The 24430-nt window shown below is 36.0% G+C and overlaps 1 protein-coding gene across 2 annotated transcripts in view; it reads right to left on the bottom strand.

The window, feature by feature from the left end:
* The window catches only part of LOC127791907 (putative DUF21 domain-containing protein At3g13070, chloroplastic), a 96667-nt gene that overhangs the window by 50698 nt on the left and 21539 nt on the right, over positions 1-24430 (bottom strand). The window contains exons 12-15 of one of the 2 annotated variants that reach the window (XM_052322081.1): positions 24028-24144; positions 21619-21798; positions 19846-20140; positions 19262-19706 (exon numbers count right to left, since the gene is read on the bottom strand). In XM_052322081.1, coding sequence (XP_052178041.1) covers positions 19892-20140; positions 21619-21798; positions 24028-24144 — 546 coding nt within the window. In that variant the 3' untranslated portion in view covers positions 19262-19706; positions 19846-19891. Of the gene's footprint in view, positions 1-19261; positions 19707-19845; positions 20141-21618; positions 21799-24027; positions 24145-24430 lie in introns of those variants that run through there. The other variant, XM_052322082.1, reaches the window with a different exon arrangement.

A 24430-nucleotide genomic window follows, 5' to 3' on the forward strand; every position in this document is an offset into this window, starting at 1 on the left:
GTATTCTCTTATGCTTGTACCTTATTTTGATCTAGTGAATCATAGTGTGCTTCCGGAATCAATCGAAGATAATGAGGAAAATTGCCAAGATAATGAGGGTCATCTATTAAATAACGAAGTAGTAGGAGAATACAATGATTTTGTCCCTAAGGTTGGAATGAAATTCAATGATGAGAATGAAATTTATGAATTTTACAAACAATATGCTTACCATGTGGATTTTCCAATAAAAAAAAAGAATTCGAAGAAGGGTGAGGATGGGGTCGTATGATATGTGACTTATGCATGTAGCCGAGAAGGCAATAGAACTAGTCAAGCTAGCACTTCTCTGAAGCCTCAACCAACAATTCGTATAGGGTGTAAAGCTAAGATCACAGTCGTATTGGTTGTTTTAGGAACATGGAAAATAAGCACCATCCATCTTGAGCATAACCATGAAACAAGTCCAAGTAAATCTAGGTTGTATAAATGTAATAGACAATTAAACGAACAGGTGAAGCGACAACTTCAAGTTAATGATATAGCTGGAATCTCGCTAAAGAAAAGTTATAACTCACATGTTGTTGAGGTTGGTGGGTATGAGAATCTGACATTTATGGAAAAAGATTGTAAAAATTACATTGATACGGTGAGAAAGTTAAGACTTGGGGAAGGAGATGATACTACTATTCAAACTTATTTTTCTAAAATGCAAGCCCTTTGTCCGGGTTTCTACATTAGTGTCGACTTGGACGAAGAGTGTCGATTGAGGAATGTATTTTGAGCGGATAATAGATGTAAACAAGTGTATAAGGAATTTGGCGATGTTGTGACATTCGACACCACATACCTAACTAATAGGTACAACATGCCATTTGCTCCATTTGTTGGTGTAAATCACCACGGGCAGTCGACACTGTTTGGATGTGGTCTACTTTCGAACAAGGACACTAGGATTTTTGTGTGGCTATTTAGTACATGGCTTCAGTGCATGGAGGATCAGGCTCCCACTGGAATAATCACTGACCAGGATAGGGCTATGCAAAACGCAATTGAGATAGTTTTCCCTAACACGAAGCACAGGTGGTGTTTGTGACATATACTAAAGAAGTTGCCTGAAAAGTTTGGGAACCATAGTTACAAGGCTTCAATTCTTTTGGCTATACATGATATTGTGTACGAATCACATAGTCCTGAAGTATTCGAGCAAGGTTGGAGTTTAATGATTGAGAAATATGCACTGCATGACAACGATTGGTTGTCTGGACTGTACACATAGAGAGCCCGTTGGGTGCCATGTTTCTTGAAAACTAGTTTTTGGGCAGGGATGTCAACAACCCAACGAAGTGAGAGCATGAATGCATTTTTCGATGATTATGTACACTCAAAAACTTCATTGAACCAATTTGTTGAACAATATGAGCGTGCATTGAGGTCTAAAGTTGAAAAGGAGTTTCAAGCAGACGTTAAGTCATTTTCTCAGATGGTCCCATGCACATCGAGGTATCCTATGGAGAAATAATTTCAAGAAGTGTACACAATCTCAAAATTCAAGAAGTTTCAGAATGAGTTCACAGGGAATATGTATTGCGAGGTTGTGTCTATCAAGAGGGGTCACTTGGTACGAGATACAAGGTGCGCGAAGATATCATATTTGACGAAAGATTCAAGGAGACAAAATTTTCAGTTGATATTGACAAAGAGAAATGCAATTTTATTTATAGTTGTCACGTGTTTGAGTTTAGGGGAATAATATGCAAACATATGGTCACAATATTGATTCGAGATGGTATCAGATCACTTCCTGACAAGTATATCTTAAGGCGATGAAGGAGAGATGTCAGTAGATCCTACACGAGAGTAAAGATTAATTACAATGGTTGGATTAGTATGCCTAGTCAGTTAAAATATGATAAGCTGTGCAGTGTGTTTGCAAAGCTTGCAGACTTGGTTGCAAATGATAAAGATAGTACCCAGGCAACTATGGAGTGGATGGAATCTCAATTGACTGCATTGAGGAAATCTAATACGAAGCTTAGTTGTGGTAGTAATATACATGTTGAAGATAGTGTGCAAGAATAATTTCCTGATTCTGGAGAGGCAGCTACAGCTTCAAGCGTGCAAATTTTGGATCCAAGATGCTCGCAGACAAAGGGAGCCCCTAGGAAGTTTCGCAAGAAGGGTCAATTGAAACGAGTTCCAAGAAAGCGAAGAATGTGCCATTGGAAAAGAGTTCCAAGAAAGCGAAGGTATGCTCTAATCTTTTGTTTAATTATCTGATAATGTAGTGTTCAAATTCTCAATTGTAATGATTGTTACTTTCATTTGATGTCTAGGTGGGATCCTCGAAAGTAAACAAAGGCAATGCCCCAATGCAAAATATTGTTCAAGACAGTCAAGTATTTAGTGAAGGATTTACACAAGGACAGTATCACGATTTGACATCGTTCTCGTGCTCAAAATTAATGGTTAGTACTTGGATGATATTTGGGTAATAATCTAAGTTGTCATTTTTTAAATTTTTGGACTTTCATTTAGGTTATATCCCAGTGCTTACTTTTTTCTTTTGCAGGCTTCTTTTGGTACGGCTCAACCCTTCATGCCAATGTACGCGCCCCATTCACAACCCGATGACAACCCATCAGATGTTTGAGGCATTCATTCTGTGCTTTTGTTTTAGTGTTGTAACCCTTGGTGTGTGTAACCCTTTTAGTGTTTTAGTGTTGAAACTGGATGTGGTCTACTGTTTTTTACATGTTAATATATACGAATTGCAATGGTTTTACCTCTCACTTGAGAGGAGAATGGAAGTTCAGTGTAACTTTCATAGTTTACTCTCATATTTGGTGTTTTCACACTTACAGGCAAGGAAGCACATGGAATTTGTTTGTCGAATGAAGCACTACATTACCATGCCTCTCTTCATATATAGATAGGACAACCAACTTTCATAGTTTACTCTCATATTAAATGTTGTTGCTTATGAGACAGGATGTGTCTTAGCATCAGGTCCATGAGTGTCAATGTTCAATATGGGTGTCGGATACGTTGATATGTGACCTTTGTAGAGGTTACCATGCTTTTTAGATAATATAAAGATTTTGGAATACATGCTGTGAATGTTTTAGAAGATTGAAATATTTGGATTAATTAGCATTGTCTTTCGTGAAAAGTAGATTTTTATTTAGGTATTTGTGTAAAGTGTAAAGTTTTGGAGCTTAAGATTTTCATTTAATCCCACTATATGGGTTAAGGCTTAATATGTTGTTGTATTTGTATAAATTGGAAATCTTAGCAAGAAGAGGATACATCACATATGCTAGTAATGGATCAATTTCCTCCATTTCTGAATCTCATGTAAATGTTGTTGTGTCCCATATTTTATTACATACAATATATTTTTGGGCAATACTTTGAAACGCATTAGGGCCATGAAAATATAATTTTAGTTTGTGTCTTAGCATGCAATCACAGACACGATCAACTGGATGTAAGCATTACATGGCCCTGATTGCATGTTTTTCTATAATTTTGGACAATATATTTTTTCTACAATGAATTATTACAAAACTTGCTTTTCCAAGTGAATCAATGAGGATCATGTGTGTCATTGCATCAGAATTTTGCCCTCATGCCTTCATGTCTCTGTAAAGTTGCAAAGCTAAATCATGTTGACCGTGTGGACATAAATTAATCACGGTATCCAAAGTAGCCTCACATTATGCATATGCATTCATAACAACCAAGGGAATTAAGGGCCCTGACAACAGAAGATGTAAATTAATTAATCAAATGGAGGAAGCATGAATATCCAAGAAAAAAATACAACATAAGTTCACATTAAGCACAACCTAGCATATCAAATAATTGGCTATTCATTCTTCCATGCTTTAGACGGTGAGAAAGATGCACATACACATACATAAAGGTGATGGATACTGATACAAATTAACAGATCTTCAAATATCATTGTCTTATGATATGAAAATACTAACAACAAACATAATCGTTAATTTAGGTACTATCATACCTAAATTGCAAGTACATAATTACATCAAAGCAAAATACCTAAATCTACTTCCATCATTTTTCATCACCCATAAATTGAATAAAAAACAATCCAATCCTAACACTATCATACCTCTAACAAACTTACTGTCTTTTGTCTTATACTCTTGAAGTTTCATTTTCAATTTTACATTTTCTTGTACAATACAGCTAAGCTCTATCTAAACTTCAATAACTTTTCTTTTTTTTCTTAAAGCCTTTTTTTCAAAAATCTTGACTTGTTCTTCTAAAACTTTCCCCTTATCCAACAATACTCCACATAATATTTTCTCACGAGCAGTGCGTTCATCATCAATCCATTGAAACCATCTGCAATCATCATCCAACAATTAATTTCATTCATATTAACGATTTATACATTTATAAGAGAATAAATTACCTTCCAAAACTAACATCTCAAGAATTTTCTTCCAAGATTACTCTAGTCCATGATATGTAGCACTTTACAGATACACTGTGTTTACACACAATTGTTTGATGTGAACTACATGAGTTAATTGAAGCTTCTTCCATTTCCAAATTGGAAGTCATAAATCGTGAGATAGTAAAATTCTTAAACAAAACAAATAAAGTTTATCAAATAGAGCCATAACAAATAAAGTTTATATTCTTAAACAAAACAATATGCTAAGATCAAATAGAGCACCAAACAATGGTTAAATTGAAAACAATTAATAAATTAAAGAACCATAACAAATAGCAGTCGCACTCAAACTTCTCAATACAAAATAATAAATTCTAGTCAAACAATGGTTAATCAAATAGAGCACCAAACTGTCTTTTTTTTTTTAATTGTTATTATTTGATGAGAAATAAGGGAAAGACAAAGACACCATACATTCCCTCAAAAGGGCAACTGAACGAATAAGAACTCACCAGTTATAGAACTAAAGGAACAAACCTAACTAATTATACAATTTTAGTTGGAATATGGGTCAATTGAAAACTAAGACATGGATCATACAATTTCAACACTTCCATTCATGGATTCCTCACCCAGTGACCCAAAAGATATTGCCAGATATTAAATAATCAGAATAAATAATTCAACACTTCCATTCGTGGATCCAAGATGCTAAAAAAGATGATACATAAATCACAAAAATAAATGAATCACAAAGATGCCGAGTATCCAAAATAAATCACAAAGATTATGTATGCCGAGTATCCAAAATAAATCATAAAGATGCTCCATAAATCACAGTTAAACTTTCAGAAAACCCAAATTACGCGTATATACATATATATCATGGATGTATGCCGAAAATCATTACTGATAAAACTCAAAGACTTACCTTCGTGTAAATCTGGGCCACTTATACCGTGAAAATATGCTCGGATCGAAGATCAAACGATTAGATCAAAGATCAGAGTGCTTGAGATACAATGAAAGATGTTGCAATGGAGGAGGCGAAGAAGCTGTTTTAATGGAGAGGGAGAGAGAGGGTCGTTTCAGTGAGGGCAAGAGTGAGAGAAGCAATGGCCGGCGGGCACAGAGAGACCAACGGCCAACAGGGAAAGAGTCGTTTCAGCACGAGCCTGAGAGGGATGGAAGACATGGCCGGCAGGGAGAGAAAGACCTACGGCTAACAAGGAGAGAGACACCGATGGCCAGTAAGGAAAAGGGAGCGAGGGAGGTAGGGAGAGAAAGACCGACGGCCTGGCAAGGAGAGGGGAAAGGAGCGGGAGGGGTCATTCTGAGAAAGAAAGATGAGAGGGTCGAAGAAGGCCGAAAATTTTGAAATAGTTGATTTTGGGCCACAAATCATATCGCGAGATTCCCCGATATTTTGGCCTCGAAATATCACGAGATTTCCCGATATTCTAGGGGTAGCATTTCTTCGGGCACTACTTCTGGCCGAATATTATAACTCTAGGGAAAATAGAAAGGAAGAGGAGGAGGGAGGAAAATAGGGCACTACTCGGTGTACTTTAGGGTGTATCTTTGTCATTTTCTCATCTATTCTTTTTGTGATGAAGCGCTTTCACTCACACTTGGCCTCGGATTCATTCTCCTCTTCTTATTTAAGGCTCCATTCAAGCCTCTCTTCAAACCAGGTGCTTCCAATTAATTACCTCTCTCTGCCCTAGCCAATAATTGTCTCTCAGTTTCTCATTTCATGGCCGCTCCATTATCTCCAATCCATTCATGTCCGGTTCTTGGGCCCAAGTTTAGCCAATCCCGAGTCGCTGAAACAATGGAAGATGCCTCCAATTCATTCTTCACAATAAGCCCACAAAGACTGGAAGAACTGGTTCAAGCCAACAACATCACTGAAATTGTTGCTGCTTTAGAGACCAACATTGATTCTGGAATATCTGGAACCCCTGGAGACCTCATCCGCAGAACCCTAGTATTCGGATCCAACACTTCAGAATATTGCCCTTCTCTTTGTGACGCCAAAGGATTCCACCAACTCATTCTCGAAGCTCTGAAAGATTCAACAATTATCCTCTTGCTGTGCTGTGCAGCGCTCTCTACTGTGATTGGGATCAAAAGGAATGGGCTTCGAGAAGGGTTTCTTGATGGGGCCGTCGTACTTCTTCCCATATTCATAGCGGTCAACTTTGGGGCCATTTTAAGGTTTGAGAAGGCTAGAAGGACGAGGAGGTTGCCCAGGATAGCGAAAAAAATTGTGAAGATTTTTAGAAGTGGGAAAGTTCATCTGCTACCAGTTCCTGAAGTTGTAGTTGGTGATGTAATCTGTCTGGAGCCCGGCGATTGTGTCCCGGCCGACGGGCTGCTGATCGACGCCTGCGATTCTTTAAAGCTGGATGATGATCGGTGTGATGGGTACCGGAATCAGCCATCTTTGTTCGCGGGTGCAAAGGTGAGTAGCAGTAACAGAATTGTTAAATCAGAATTCAGAAAGTGCCATTGGGCATGGAGACATCCCCACACACTCAGTATTCACAGCCATAAGATCATATTTATTTTGAAGCAGATAATTTTCTGATTTTGAGGTGATGACCAATTTATTTTATTTATCGTTTCAAGGTGGTGGAAGGGAACTGCCGGATGCTGGTGACATCAGTTGGGAAGAACACAGAGAAGAGCAAGCTGAAAAAATCACTGAGTTTTGGCCACCAAAACGAGCCATCCAAACTGGAGATTTCCATTCGGAAGATGAACTCTCGTTTGGAAACGGTATGGTTGATTGCCTTACTGCTTTATCTCGCAGTGCAAGCGATGAAATGCTTTGTCTGGGGATCTATCGAATGCGATAAAGATCACAATCCCGATCCCATAGGGGTGAAGGACACGGTCGAGGAGATAATGGAGGAGTTCATAAAACTAATGATGAAGCAAGGGTTCAGGTTTTATCGCTTGGTTGCAATGATTTGCTTATTGATCTTTTCTTCAAGAGATGGGTTGCCTTGGGGAATCTCTCTCTCTCTAGCTTATGCAGCAGGGAAACTAATGGAGCTGTATCAAGCCAAAGTCCAAAAACTTGCAGCTTCTGCAACACTGGGCTTGATCACCACCATTTTCTTGGGGAAAACCAGCGATTTAGTGAACTTGAATATGGAAGCATGTAAAGAATATGGCATAGATATCAAGCTGGTTGTAGATGATGATCTGAACACAGAAACTTTCAAGGCCAACAGGTCTCGAATTCACATGGAAGACGGAATAGTCATTGAAAGAGCTTCAGAATTTCGAAACCTCTCCCAAAAAGACCAATTAAACATGGCAGATCGGATCCTTGTAATGGCCGGCTCCTCCCCATCCGATAAGCTGCTGTTGTTGCAGCGCCTAAAGAAGAAAGGCCAAATCGTTGCTGTTGCCGGATCCTCTTCGAGGGACTCTCCGGTGCTTGAAGAAGCAGATTTAGGGTTTTCAGTGGGTGAAAATGTTGGAGAATTGGCCAAGGAGGCCTCGGATGTCATCATAATGGGCCAGAAATCTGTCACTGATATCTTCCCCATTTTAGGGTTTGGAAGGTGTGTCTGCAACAACATCCAAAAGTTTGTGCAGTTGCAGCTCACTCTCAATATTTCTGCCTTCACCATAAACTACATTCTTCTACTTTCCAACATCCGGGAGCCAATTGGGCTTTTGGAGCTCTTGTGGGTTAACCTAATTATGGACATTTTTGGTGCCTTGGCTCTAGCACAGCCGCCACCAATTACAGAGATTGCAATGGACCCACCAAAATTTGGTGAAAAAGGATTTCAATATTTAACCAAGAGGGTGTGGAGAAACATAGTTGTTCAAGCTTGCTACCAAATCGCTGTTGTATTGATCCTTTACTTCAAGGGGAAATGGATTCTGGGCACAAATCAAAAGGTCTTGGAAGCCATGATCTTCAATTGTTACGTGAGTTGCCAGGTCATGGTGTTGATCAATGCTAGAGGAATCCAATATGGAAGAATGGAGAATAACATGTTTTGGGTCCTTGTTGCGGCCATTGTTATCCTGCAAATAGCATTCATGGAGATTATGCCAGTTTTCTCTCATATGGGAAGGCTGGATCTCAAACAATGGGCCCTATGTGTGGGAATTGCAGCGTTCTCTTTCCCCCTTGGACGGGTTGCCAAATAGAAGGCTTCATCATCTGCAGCAGATGATGACGTACAATGACGATGTGGGTTTCTAAATATAATATGTATATGACCATCCAAGGGATCTTTCGTGATGCACCTTTGTAATTATAGGTAAAGAAGTCCAGATGATAATGTGAAAAGTCTATTTAAAAGCTAGTGCATGCCATAGATAGATGATGATGATGATGATATAGGGTTTCCAAATATGATATGTACTGAACCATGCATGTCATCTTTCTTCCCTTTGTCATTATGGATATATAATGTAAGTCTATATGATGTTGTGTAATATTATTTTAGAGATGATAGTGATGATGATATAGGGTTTTCAAATATGATATGTACAAACCATGCATTTGAATGTTTACTTACCTCTGTAATTTTGGATGAATAAGTTTATATCAAATATAAGAAATGCTCGAAGAGTTGAGTTAATTTGTGCATAAAGTCCCTTGCTCATAAATTTATTAAAACTAGCGAGGGTCTATCAAGTTTTATTTTTCCTTGCTTGAGTCAAAAAAGTTGTCCATCCCAAGTGACTAACTCCAATGACGAAGACAACAACGACAACAGACTCACTGCCACGACTACTAGTCATAATGTTATTGAATTAGTGCCCTAGGTCTATACACTCTCCTAATATTAAACATAGAAAACATACTCCTTAAATCAATAATCAATGGACGTCATACGTTCCTAATGCTCATAAAAACTTTTCCTTTTTAGTCCGAAGAAAAAACAAAAAAACAAAAAGTCCCTTTGGAAGTTGGTGCATCCCATGAACGTCGGTTATACATTTTGGGGTTTCTCATTCACAATATATGATTATAAAATCATATGAAAGACCCACTGCCACGACTTAATGACACACATCTCATATATATATAGTTAAGCTGTCTGTTGCAAGATTTTATTAGGCCTCTTTATAATAAATAATATGATAATAGATTTAGTCAACAAGACTGTAGTTTCTAGGAAATGAGGGGGATGATGAACCATCTTCTTCCACACAGACTTGGACCTAATTCCTGAAAGAAGATGAGCCATCTTCTTTAAAGAATTAATATTATGGTTTGGAGTTAAAATTAATTAATTAATATGTGAACACTTATAGTTAGATACTTTAATTAAGCTAATAAATTAGAGCCATCATTTGGTGGGGTGGCGACAGCCCAATCCTAGTGATTAATGGTGAAACCATGATATATCAAAATTAAGCTAAACTTATAATATGTGATTCCCAGGTGTACGTATCCAAAAAAAAAACAAAAAGAAGTTTGAGTTTGATGTAAATGATTAAAATATCTTATGTTTTTTATGATCATCAATTAAATATAAATTATTTTATGTTTTGATTCTTACATTTTTTAGTACTGTTGTTACTAAAATATAATAATAACCTTATTTATTAAAATATTCTAGCTCCACATCTGCCCAATTTACAACTTCTTTATCCAGTTCGAGAAATCCTTCACTAGCTCATATTTGTCAATTTAAAATCTCGAAAATAACAGTGAGAACCTTGTCTCATCTTGCTTTTTATATAAGGAGCAGAAATCGTAGAGCACAAACTAACTCGTCTTGCTTTTTATATACCTATATATATTAACTTACATGTTAGAGACTAAATTAATCGAGGAATCCAATCTTTTATCTTCTCTAAAGAACTCGGATCAAGATAAATTCGAGTGATCGGTACGATCATCCCCTGCTAATTAGGTGCATTTGTATGCACAAAATTTGGGTAAGAATCAATTCAATTCTTCATCAATATTTAGCCATGAAAAGTACACTAATGCATAAACCAGCCCTACGAGCAGCTCTTTGAAATTTGGTCGCCTTCACAGGCGTAGCACGGTTGGTACTCGAGTAGCAGATTGTAGATAAAAAAGAAAGTTCGAATCATGATAGTCGTAATGTAAGAGTTTTACACTCTTGTGATGATAATTTTTTGTGGATACCATATACTATATCTCTTGCTAGAGGACCGCCATATACCATGATTTACTTCTCTCATATAGATACATAAAGCAGTGTGTAAATAATCGATTTTCCCTGCAGACAAGCTCTTTGAAACTTGGTCTCAAAGAATCGATTTTCTTCGTCAACCATGAAAGTGCTGTCTAATCAAAGCAGCTGCTTCGGCGCAATTTCACGTTGAAAATTAGGGTGACGAACCGATGATTTTCTTCCTGGAAAGTATACTTCTATTTGGAGAAAGGTGGTTGGACCAAGTGCTCTCACTTGCTTGGTCCAACCACCTCTTTGATTTAGCTCAAGAATTACACTGAAGCTGCGCTTTACGTTCCTAGTTCTCTCTAATCAAAGCTTGATGTTATCGTTGGTTTGACTTGTATTTATATAAAATAGTAAATATTAAATAAATCCCTAAATTATCTCCCCCAGCTCATTTGACTAAGGTAGTATTCATTAAAAGAATAATATTATTTATTTAAATTAAAAATAAATTTTCAGTCTAGATAAATTGTAACGCCCGTAAATGACAAATTAAATTAATTTTGGGATTGTTTAGTTTAAAAGAAATATTAAAATAATTTGTTGTGATTAAATAAAATTAAATTATGTGATTTTAAGGAAATAAGAAATTAAGATAATTAATTAATTTATTTTAAGAATTTCTAAAAAAGAAAAAAATTGAAATAAATTAAATTGTGTGATTTTTGGAAGTTCTGGGCATTTCTGTGAATATTATAGGGGGTGAGAGTGTAATTAAATGAAAGTTAGGGGTGGCTAGCGTGAATCACGGAAAAGGCAAAAAGTCTCCTTTAAATTTAATGGTTGCACATATAGGTTAAAGGTGTGCGGGTGGCGCGGGTGGTCTTGGGTTCGAATTGCGGGGGCTGCGCGCGAGGGGGGAATTTTGGCTGTTTTAATTCAGCCATGGACGTCAAAACGACGTCGTTTTGATAGAGGTGGTGGCCTCCCCAGTGGCCGCTCCAACGCTGCCACGTGGAGCCCCTGCCCCACTCGTTTTTAGCCACATTTGAGCCCGATTTCGGGCGTGAATTTGAGCAGTTCAAGCAGTAAATTTTTGCAGAAAATAACAGCGAGCTCGCGACGTGAAATTGAGAATTTTGGACTTCAAAATTCAAATTAAATCCCGTTTAATCAGCGATTTAATTATCCAGGTATGTAAATGAGCTAGTAATTAATATTTTGTGCCGTTGAAATTTTGTTTAGAGCCCAATTTTGTTGAAATTTTGTCAATAATTGGAATATTGCAGTTTGTATAACTTTGACTGCGTTTGATCAAATTAAGCCTAAGGCTACCTTCGGAAAGGCAAGTTCTATATACCCTCATTGTCGATTCTTTCGTTATCAATTGATTTGACCTCCCTTTGTTGGGTTCAGCTATTAATAAATTATGGAATTTAAAACGGTTTGTTTTAAAATTTAATTTATTAAATTGGTCTCGAGGGTTTTATTCGTTGGTTGCCTACGGGGGTTTGTGCCACCCCCAAACCTATGGGAATGATGTCGTACTCACCCGGGGCTAGGTTCTTAGTTGTCGGGTACTATTATTAGATTTTTGGTTGTTTATCGGTTAGAGCGGTTGTGCAGTGGGGGCAAGGATCGACGGCTCGATGACGGTGTGACTCTCGTACGGTCTATCTTAGGCTATCAGATGGTCTTTACTAGTCACTGACCGTTGACCGGTGTTAGGCACTGCTGACTAGTTCTGCCGTTATGTGATTAAAGCATGCCTGGTTATATTTTATTCTTGTTGCATGGTTTGGTATGCACATGGGTACGGGCTACATGTTGGGATTATCATGACTTGGACATGCTTGATCACGGACATTCTAGCTTAGTCAGGTTGCATCCAACACGGGCATATGCATCACGTGTGATTTACTATATGGGCGGAGCGTGGCCTGATGCCTGGATGTATGGGCGCCTTGTATCACGTTGATGCTCATTACGCCTTGCATTTTATATGCACTACATGGTTACTGGTAGTTATTAGTTCTCAGACGATAGTACCATTCCGAGGGAGCCTATGGCTCGGCTGTCGGGAGTACCGACAGGGATACGGGTGACGGGACTACCGCCCCAGGACAGTGCACACAGGTTTGTTGGGGATCTATGTTGCCTTTCAGGGCAGCGGCAGGTTGGTTTGGGACTTAGGTGCCAGGTATCTTTATGTGGGCCCCAAGGACCGTTATGTATTTTATTATGGTGCACTGTTACATTGTTGCGTCACATGGCTTGTGTGTACATGTGGGTTTATATTTGGGGTGATCTCCTCTTCTGTTTCGTTTACAGCTTTCTTTTTCATATAAACTTGCTGAGTCTTGCGACTCACATTGCTTTCCATCATTCCAGGTAAGGGTAAAGTAAAAGTCAAGAGCGAGGACCGCGCCACCTAGCAGCTAGCCGTGTCGGTAGGGTGTACAGTTAGCTGCCCCCGTCTTCTCTGATGTTTTGTTAGGAGTTCTGACTCTCATTTTTTATTGTGTCCGGTTGTTCCTCGTATCCTTTATTTATTGGCACAAGTGTCTGTATATTTTTATATACTCCTTGACTGTTGTTCCAGTAGGGTGCTTGTGGGCGTGCATGTATATTGTTTTGTTTCCGCTGTTGTATTTCTCGTATGTATGTATGCCAGGGTATTTTTGTCTTATGTCTATTTCTCTTCCCTTATATAAGCACTTTCGTTCGGATAGACCGGGTGATTGGAATATCCGGATAGGGGTGCTTACATAAATGGTATTAGTCTTGTTAAAATAAGTAATATAAATTTATATCAAGATAAGGTTGTAATATTTTTCAAACAAATATATAAAATAATCAATATAAGATTGGATAGTATTCTAAAATTTTGATTAAATTATTTTTTTTTTTTTTTTGAAATGCACTGAAAAATGTATGGGTTATAAAGGTCTAAAATAAGTTTATCTAGAATAAGGAGAAATAAATTTATTTGAAAAATCTCAGATAAGAAATCACGTGATTTCTATTATAAGGATCAGCAGACAAATTTAATAAATATAATAAAAAGTACTTTTGTCTGAAATACTTTTCATATCATATTTTTTTCAACCTATATCTTGGTTAACAAATATTACCTAATAAAAAAAAAGGCCTTTCTCTTTGTATAAATCAAAATCTATGCTAACCGATACAAAATCAGTTAATAAATTAAGTACAATTTATATTGAAAGATTTTTTACTAGATGTTATATATTTAGTTATTTATTTTTAATATTTGATTAACATTAGATTGACTTAGTTTATATAACTTTTAAAATAAAATAAAATTAGAAGAAGAAAAAGTCAAGCAGGGAGGAATCTACTTATGAGTTGTCCTGTATTGAAGCTCAAGACAACCTACTATCACCTTTAAATTTTTATGATAAAAAAATTATTTTTTAATAATAGCCCAACCTAACCCATATGGGTTGATCTAACCCATGGGCAGGGTAGGCTAAGCCCAACCTAACCCATAGGGGTGGATCTAACCCATGGGCAGGGTAGGCTAAGCCCACCCAATTTTTTTAAAACATGGGTTCATCAACCTAATAAAATAATAATTTATTTTGCAGCCCACCCCCTTTGCAAACCTTTCTACAAAAGCAAACCCTTCTCTCTATCTCTCTCTTGCTCCATCGCTCGCACTCGTTGCCTCTCTCCTGCCCTCACTATCTCTCTCTTGCTCTTGCTCGCTCGCTCACTTGCCCTTGCTCTGGCTTATTGCTTCTTTCTCGCTCCTGCTTACTTCAACTAACACCCTGCCCTGTAAAAACCCCCCATTAATTCTGTCTTATTTCTTTTTGGTCACCTTTGATCTTTATCTCCTTAGGTTTTGGCCCTTTGGAACTTCCAAAACTACTTCATCTGAGCCTAAATCTGTACAACTAGTATGTTTTCTTTTTTATGATTCTCTTAATTGGCTCATCAGCCATCATTCTGAATTTTTGTCTTCTATTTGACCAATCTTTGATGTTTCCTGCTTTCTTTAATTGTTCTTAAACTAATTATAATAATGCTATGTATAATATGTGTAATTGTTATCAATTTTTAGAAAGAGAGATCATCAAACCAATGAAAGTTCAATTCTTAATAGACAAAATCAATCTAGTAAATCTACACCAATTGTTACTGAGCAATTGTTTAGTTACTTAAGACGGAGGGCAACATAAATAAATAAATAAAAAATTCACTTGAAAGAAGGTGAAAAAAAGACTCACTTTCTATTGACATTTTACTCACTTTCACTCTCATTTTTTCTCTCAGTCACTTGAACTACAATCATATAATTTATATATATTTTCTTAGAGCATATAGGATAATGGAAGTTCGCATGAATGATTCTGCTACATAAAAATTCTTGGATAAATTGTTATATCTTAGGAAGAAAACGCGGTAATATCCGATATAAAATGAGGAGTTTCTACTCTTAGAAGAGCGCGTTAGCGTGCCAACCCCGATTTACAATCAAGTTACTTCTAACTCTGTTTTTGTTTTCTTTTAACGTTATTATTATTCGAAATCTTATTTAATTGATAGAAAATATTAGATGGTATATCCACTTTAATTAATATTTGTCTATATCATATATTTCTTTTGAGTTGTGAAAAAATAAGTTGATAAGACTTGTAAAACCCAATAATGTGATTTAATTAAGTTTTTAGATTTAAATTCATCTTAATATTTAATTTTGTGTGATATTAAAAGATATAGAGATTATAAATTATTGGGTTGTTTAATGAGAAGTTCTATTAAAAGAGATCTTAGGATTACATCTATTCTTTCATCTAGAATTCAATTTTTTATTTAAATAAAAAGCTGTGCTTATTTGCCCTTATTGATAACTTTTATGTAGTTATTGAAGAGCAAAAAGGAATACTTAAGTCAGAATGTATAAAATTTCTATTATTGATTCAATCCCAACAATGTCTATCGACAGATCAAGTAAAAAAAAAAAATTCAAATATCTATAAAAATTAATATTTCTATGACCCAGATCCTCTTTTAATTATATATATATATATATATTATTTTAAATATTAAATAATAGGATATATCTGACAAGACAATGATTAATGATTAATTAATTATTGGGCTACATAAAGGTGTACCAATGACAAAAATATCCCTCATGAGACGCATAGAGGCGCATGGAGAAATGCAAGATATTTTGATCATAATACCCTTTGTGTAACCTAAGATGTACAAAAATGATTCACATGTAACATGATTCATGATTAATTAATTTGTCAGTATATGAGCTGCAGCCGGCACCTCATCATCCCCATTCTCCTGCTTCTCTCTTTTGCTTTCTTTTTTGTAATTTTCCTCTCTTTCATCGCAAGTCTACCTTAAAATAGGACTAAGTCCTAATCAAAGACCCAACAAGAGGACAAAAATGTCTTATGCGGCAAAATATATTAGTTGGTTAGAGAAAGGAAAATTCTATTTGTAACCATAACTTTTACTCTTCGTAACCAGCGTAAAGTAAAATTTTAATTTTTGCTATTTACAACAAGAGTGATTTCTTTTTACAACCATCCATATTTCAAATATACCCTCTAAACACCTATCCCTCAAAAGATACCTTCAGGCACAGCAAATCCACTCTATTATTCAAATAGTAGCAACTATAGCTAAATAGATATAAGACATCAGAAAATTATTAATATTTTTAAAAATTAAAATAATTTTTTAATATTATCAAATAGCATGCATCTATATAATTTATATTTAAAAATAATATAATTTATAATATCAATTACTAGTTCAATAACATAATTTACATACTACGAATGAATTAAATCAATGAATTCAAAAGAAACACAACATATATATGTATGTAATATATATATATAACTATTTAATATGAAATCATTCTCACAGTATTTGTAATATTATAATTATATATATTATAACTTTATTTTATAAAAAAACTAAAATTTTATTATATATATACATATATATTATAATTATATATATACATATATATTATATGATATATAATTATATATAATTATATTACATAAACTATTATATATATACATATTATAATATATATTCTCCTGAACCTTGAGGTTCAGGAGAAATGAATTCTCCCGAATCTCAAGGTTCGGGAGAATTCATTTTCACCGAATTTATGAATTCGGAGTTTTATGAACCTCCTGAATTTTGGGGTTCGGGAGTTGAGGGATGCCCCGAACAACGGGATTCAGGAGCTAGGAGATACCCCGAATCTCGGGGTTCGGGGAACCCCAAATTGCTCGAATCCCAAGTTTCGGGGCCTGAACCCCAAATTGCCCGAATCCCAAGATTCGGGGCTTCGGACAATTTTAGAATTTAGGAGTTGAGGGATACTCCGAACCCCAGGGTGTGGGGGCTGGGGGATGTCTCGAACTCAGAGATTCGAGAAACTCCAAATTGCCAGAACCCCAAAGTTCGGGGCATCTCCCAGGCCCCAAACCTTAGGATTCGGGGCTTGAAGGCACCCCCGAAAGATATTTTTTATTTTTTAATTATTTTTATTTTTTTAATTCATTTGTCATGTATATAAATTATGTGATTTAATTCATCCGTAGTGTATGTAAATTATGTGATTTAACTAGTGATCGATGTTATAAATTATGTTATTTTTAAAAATAAATTATATAGATGCATGTTATTTGATAATATTGAGAAATTATTTTAATTTTTAAAAATATTAATAATTTTCTACTATCTTATATCGATCTACTATAATTGTTGCTATTTGAATAATAGAATAAAATGGCTGTGGTGATGGTGGGTGAGAAAGTGAGTGCACGCGCTTGAGGAGTAATAGTGAATAATTGATCTTAAATAATTTAAATAAAGGGTAAATATAAATTTTTATCTGAAAATATTTTAAGAATATTAAAAGTGAGTTACGAAAAGCAAAAATGATAATTACAAATAAAATTTCCCTCAGAGAAAATGATTACCCGACAAGAGGACTAATCTTTTTATCTGTCTTACGCAGGGATGACGCAATTTACTTTATCTCAGCCTAACAATCATTGTTCATTCTAATTCTTTAACGGTAGCTAGGAGAGAACAAATTTTAATTTAACCAAAATAATGAAATTGAATCGATTAAAATTATCAGTTCAAATCAATTCGATTAATTCAGTTTGATTTTTAAACTTAATAATTTCAATTCAATTTAGTTTTTATAGTTAAACAAAATTAAATTAATTTAACTGAATAAAATATCATTTTTACACGAATAAAAAAAAATTAATCAAATAATATCATTTTTATTGGAATAAACAACTTTTTTAATTGAATAATATTATTTTGACTTGAATAACAAGTCTTTTTAATTAAATAATATCATTTTTACTTAAATGATACTTATTCTTCATTGAGTAACATTTTATTTTGATTTTCAAGTGTAGCACCACTTTTGGTTTCCCCATCTGATGTCTCGTTGAGGCATCAAGAGCTAAAGTTGACCCAATTATATTATGAGGCTTTAGTTCATGAGAGTAAATTATTTCATTTTTGTGCTCATGTAAGATGGGTTGGTGAAGAAGACCGATATTCCCGATTCTTATTTCAACAAATGTTATTGAATTAAAACTATCACTATATTTATAACCTTATCGAGGCTGATAATTCTCCCACTTTATTTGAGGAAAAGTTATTCTATGCATCCTCCTCATTTTTCATACTCTCTTAGGTCCCTAATCTTAGTGGCCTACCTTCTCTCATGATGAAGTTGCTATGCATGTGGATTACTCACTCTTCCCTGATTATTATGATATCCCATTGGGGATATCATAATAATTTAGATAAAATATTAACCACGTTGGGTTAAGTTCAGAAAACACATGTAAAATCCAATTGTGCATATAGTTATGTGAATAACCAAAAATAACTAATTATATACTTATATAATTCACTCTCTAAATCTCAAATTCTAAATCTTTTTGTGTCAACGATGTATCTCATACACCATCCACATAAAATTAGACAGTGAAATCAGAATTCACATTCCTAAGTCAAATGGGATTAGGACACATCTAATTTCAACTTCATTTCTCTAGACACTAGTGTGATAAATACAACATAAAACTAATATTGGCCGGAGGTTGGGCTAAGAGTCCAGCATCTGGCCGGAAAATGACCGGCCAGCAACAGGATGTTTGACACTCCAATGAAAGGGAACGCTGCCCTTCATAGATGGGCACTTCTTCCCTTTGGGGTCAAACTGGAAAACCTATTCTTACATAACAAAAGAAAGAAATATTGGGGCAAAAGTAAATCATCATGGCTTATTCAGTTTTTACTGCATCTAAATAAATGCATTTCGGTATAAGTTTCCAAAACCAAGGACATGTATTATGGCCAGGAGGGCATCGACAGCTCTTTAGGCAACATTTCAACACAATTACAACCACCCTTTCATCCATAGAGTAGCCAGGCCAGAACAAACCCCCCAAGAAACCCAAAGAAACAGCCAAAACAAAACAATGAGAAACAACGACATGCACACATACCTCTTATTCCACCAGGGGGCCTTCCAGACAGGAGCCAGAAACTACATCGGATTTCCTTTTCCGTCAGTTTCACATTCACCTAAAGAGAGCTCCTGACATTGATGTAGTAACTTTCTTCTTGGATGTTTGCACAATAGTTGCTGATTTCCCCCCTCCCCCCCTCAACACCACCCCCCAATTTCAAATACTATTTGCATAGCCCTAAATGACATCCGTCTCTTCCTATATAAAATAGGGTTACAATCGTTTTTAAGAACCCCTAGCAGCAGCCAACACACCAAGTCTTAAGCCAACATTCTCAGTTGGATTCCTCTAACAAGTGCAGAAAACCAAAGTATCCTTCTCTACCATTCCACTATTGCTAGTCTCCTAGGAACGGTCACACAGTTGCGCTAGCCAATGGAGATGGGAGAGAAGCGAGAACTTACTGAATCCCAAAATGCCAATTCAACTGCGCGCTATGACCCATCCAGATTATTTGCCACACTCCACAACAAGGCTGCCACGTCAAGGTCCTCCCACCGTCCAACAAATCTTTCAGATAAAGTGTTCTGATCTCCATAGAGTCCATCATCAAGACTTCCACCTTTGGCAAATTTACTGCATACAGACAGTCATGTACGGATCAAGTAACAATGACAACTCAGAAATCTATACTCTCTCTTCATTGAAAAAAGCATTTATACATGTTGTCTTATTGTTATTCCCGCCTTAATGATGTTTTACTGTCTCACTCTACCTTCTTTTTTGGTGAGTATGAAAGGAATGACATGTGAACAATGTAACTACTGTTCACTGGGATGTTCATGATCATGTTCACTAATTGCAAAGCCAACAGAAGAGTCGCCGTCATCTCTGTTCTGGTATGGAACTTCATGGTACTCGGTCTTGTCTAAGTCTTGATCGCTATTCCATTGCCTTTTCATGATTTTGGGAACCAAGTTCGCTATGTCTTTTGACTCCAATGCCACATCGGCACCGTATACACGCTCAAACCGAACTGCACTAACCTTTCTAGCATTTCCCGCTAATATCTGCAGTAGAAACAACATGACAACCAGTAAAGTAACTGAATGACCAATTACAGTTGTGTATCTGTTGTCTTTGCGCTCTGCCAAATTACTGAGCAATTATAAAGAAAAACACCACCATGGCTTAAATCTCACTAGGTGGGACACAGTTGTGAGAAATCCCACACTTTTCAAGCATTACACTAAATTCCCCAACCATCCAAAAGTTTTATCAGATTACTCCCTTAGGTTAAATTTACTCAGGGCGGCCCTAATGTTTTATAAAATTACACAGCTCTTAACAATTTTTGACTACTGGGTGGTCAGTGTAATTTTCCAAATGTGAGGGGTACCTGCTGTAGTTTAGTCAAGCCTCAAGGGTACCAACTATAATTTACCTAAAAAAGGAGAAGAAAAAAAAAAGGGGCGGGTGGTGGACAATCTTCTTGCCAAAGCAACAAATTTTCATGCTTCCTTTGATTTAAAAAATTAAGAAAATAAAAAATGTGCTATTATAGGAAGTCATCTTTTTATGCCTTTCATATGGAGCAATTAAACATTGATCTATATCAACATATTATAGGAAGAATATGCACAAAAAACCGGGTTTCTTAACAGTCTGTTAATAGATTAATAACAATGTCAGATAGATGTGTTTCTTAATATCTTGCACAATAGCTATACTAATAAGAACTATTTTGCGCAACTTTCGATAGACCATATAGCAAAACCTGCTTCCTTCTAGCGTTCTCCCATCGTCTTCCAATTTCTTCTTTTTTTTCCCTATTTTTCAACCATTCATTCTTTGAAACTAGAAAGCTAATTCTCAATTTATTCTTACATGCCCACCTGTTTTCTAGGGTTCTTTTCAGGAACTCAAATAAAATGGAAGAGTTGTTCTGTTTTCTGTGTTGCAAATCAGCCATTATCGTCCTTGAATGCACAGAAAACTTATCGTAGAGATACATAACCCAGGAATCACACTCTCTCTCCACAGGCACATAAACAGCCCAAGCAAGAAGCACATTATGGCATAAATAAAATTTAGGTGACAATAATATAAATTCATGCTATTCAACTTGTGTTGAATCAATAATTGACAAAACAACTACTCAAAACCGAACAAACAACTATGAACTGCTTGAAAATGGCAGCCTCTTAAATTTACACATCACTAGTGTAGTTTAATTGAAACAAAATTTTGACAACATATCAACCCTTAAACCTCCTAGGTGGGGTAAAACAAAATTCTGAAGCAAATAAAAAAAATTCTACCTAATTTATTAACCAAAAACTCAATGCCAAAATTTTTAATGGAAATCACACAATGTTGTAAACGGCAAACATTTAATGGAAATCACTACCAATGACTTCAATAAGTCAGATAACAAGATATCACGTAAACCTAATGTGTGGAGAAAAGCTCTTAGAAAATATCATAAAATACTGCACCAGGTGAAGAAACTACCCAAGAACTGCAAGAAAAAGGCTGAAATGCATACCTCAACTTTAAAAATTTGGTGTTTTTCTTTATGATCTTGGTGGTCAGGTTCTGCTTCATTATATTCATCAGGCTCTTCTTGGTTTTCCTTTTCAAGTATTACTTTTATGGTTTCACCAGTCTTGGGGATATATCCAAATGCCTCACAAATAAACCCTGATACTGTCTCATACTGATGACCCTGGAAAAAGAAAGCAAGATAGTATATTCAACAAATGGCCTATGTTCCTTGAACAAAAAAAGGGGAAAGAAAAAAAAAAGAGTATAAAGAGAAAGAGACGACGCTTGATAGGCAAAAGTCTATGTTTCATAAAATGGGTACATAACAACAAACAACCATAAGCATAAAAATGGATGAGGGAAGAATCACGCCAGTAAAGAAACAGAGGATTCGCTGAAAACTAAATACTCAGAACCAGTTACTACAATGGGTATAGAAACATGTCATCACTGCATACTAAACAAAAGAACCATGGAATTGCATACAAGGAATAAAGTGAAAAATTGATTTTGGCCAGCACCCAAATTCCTATCTTATTGATATTGCGTCGACAGTCTTTTGCAGGGGAAATAACACCAAGGCAGAAATGAGTTCTAACCATGATCTAACCAAAATTTGAATAAATTTAGTTTTTTGATCATCAAGGAAATAAAAAATAATAATAATAATGAAAAGAAATCATGCACATCAGTCAAGCAGAATAGATCCCTCCAACATAGTGAAAAGTCCTCCAAAAGAAAAGGAAAAAAGGTTAATTGGTTTGACTCATATATATGGTTGACATATTTGCTCAAATATTTTTCCTGATAAAGAAATTCAAGTTCAAGTATCTCCAAATTATCAAATATACATGCACATATATCCTCTATACTATTCAAATTAGAACATCTTGTAAGAAATTAGTTGTAGATTCTACTTATTGGTCAAAGGATTATTCTGGAGGGGCAAGCAACAGAGGGTGAAAAAACATCTTCTAAGAAGCTATGATGGGATCCGAGACCACCAGAAGACTGTTAGAGATGGGAAGGATGGGAGCCTACAGAGAGAGAAAGAATCGCAGTGTGTCTTATATGAGAATGAGTGGATAATGGGAATAATCTGTGAATGACATTCCAAACTGCAAAGCCATTTATATGGAAACTGGACCTCAAAGGTCAATTCACATTAGACGTACTTCTGCTTGTGCGGTGACATGGGCTAGCTAACTCACTCTCTTGGTCTGGTACGGAGCATTGACCCTTCGCTTTGAGGTGATAGTGGATCCTCAGAATAGTTAGGCAGTTGCTGCAAGTCATGGAAAGTGGGGTTGCTCAATCTTCCCAATGATATGAAGCTGTAAGGAGATGCAATTATGCCTTAGAGCACAAGTGACCCAGCCGAGCGGGGAAAGTGCATGCAAAATGTGATTTATCCATCTAAGCCAAACGAGTGGCTGAGGTATTCCACATTGTACATGGGCTTGATGGATGTCATGACACTTTGAGTTGGTGACATTCTAAGGGGGCATTACTCCACAAGACTGACACCTGGCCTGATGGGTCATATTAGATATTGTCACATGGTGCTGATAGATGGCTTATCACAATTGTAAAGCATAAATTCTAGGTATTGGGGAAAGAAGACTGTAAAGTACACTATTTCCAAGAAAGAATTAACAGAAAGAAAAGGTAGGTAGATGGACCAGAGTGTGCAGATTTTAGCAGACAGCTTAGTGAGTATCAAATCTGTTCCACAGAAGTTGTTCAGTCAATAATTATGGTAGGTAATAGTGACGGAGTCAATCCCCTCCTACTTGTCTTTCCAAAGCTTAAATTTAGGCCAGCTATATCCAACATGAGAACTATGTGTGCCTACGCCAAGAGATTTTTGTGCATTTAAAAGAAATTCAAACATATTTTGAAGATAAGACAACATTAATTTAAATGTCACCATCTTCTTTCTAGCATGCCCTAACGTATAGAAACGATTTTCATCCTTATTTTTCCAGTTACCTTACCATCGCACAAGCACATCATGGATTGGTGTTTTGTTTGCTTTCTAGTATAAAATGTTGTTTTAGTTTAGGGAGTCAAACATAAGGAGAATATTAATCCATTTTAACATAAACTGTTGAGCCAACTTGCTCCGTTTTTCTAATTAAGTTTTGACTATTACTACAGTATTTTGACAGTTGCTACAATACTTTGACGGTTGCAACAGTATTTCGACCATTTGCTACAAGCACACTAGAGTATTTTTCAGCAAATGCTTAAACACTCAATTCACCCCCCGCCCCCCCCCCCCCCCCCCCCCCCTTCATGAACTACCACAAATTCAATTCCCACAACTTTTAATGTTCATAAACCACCAAGTAAATATGATTATCAAGGGCAATAATGAACTGATTACCACAACAGAAATATGAAATACCTCAGGCATTTTTATATTGAGTTCTTCGGAAAGCAGGTAAATTGATGTATTTGCATCCACATCATATATCCCCTCTCCACGCATAACAATATAGCCAGTCTTTTTCTGGATTTCCTCCTGATAAGTAATAATACAACACAATAAACAAAACTTATAAGGCCTTCAAGGTTTTCAACTATTCTTTAACGCACTCATTAAAATTTGATTAAACATTGCCTGTTAAAAGAAATACATGGAGTTCATCTGTCATGGCAATGAATCTACTCAAATGGACCAATGTGGTCCTACCTAGCACCAGAGGGAAGAGTCCAAACATCTACAGGGCTGAAACCCCATTTTTTGCAACTTTAGAGATGCTACTATCTTCTCTGGAGGTGGTGCAGAATTTAAAACCATCAAAACT

This window comes from Diospyros lotus, chromosome 15 (genome assembly GCF_014633365.1).
Source record: "Diospyros lotus cultivar Yz01 chromosome 15, ASM1463336v1, whole genome shotgun sequence".
NCBI classification, from domain to species: domain Eukaryota; kingdom Viridiplantae; phylum Streptophyta; class Magnoliopsida; order Ericales; family Ebenaceae; genus Diospyros; species Diospyros lotus.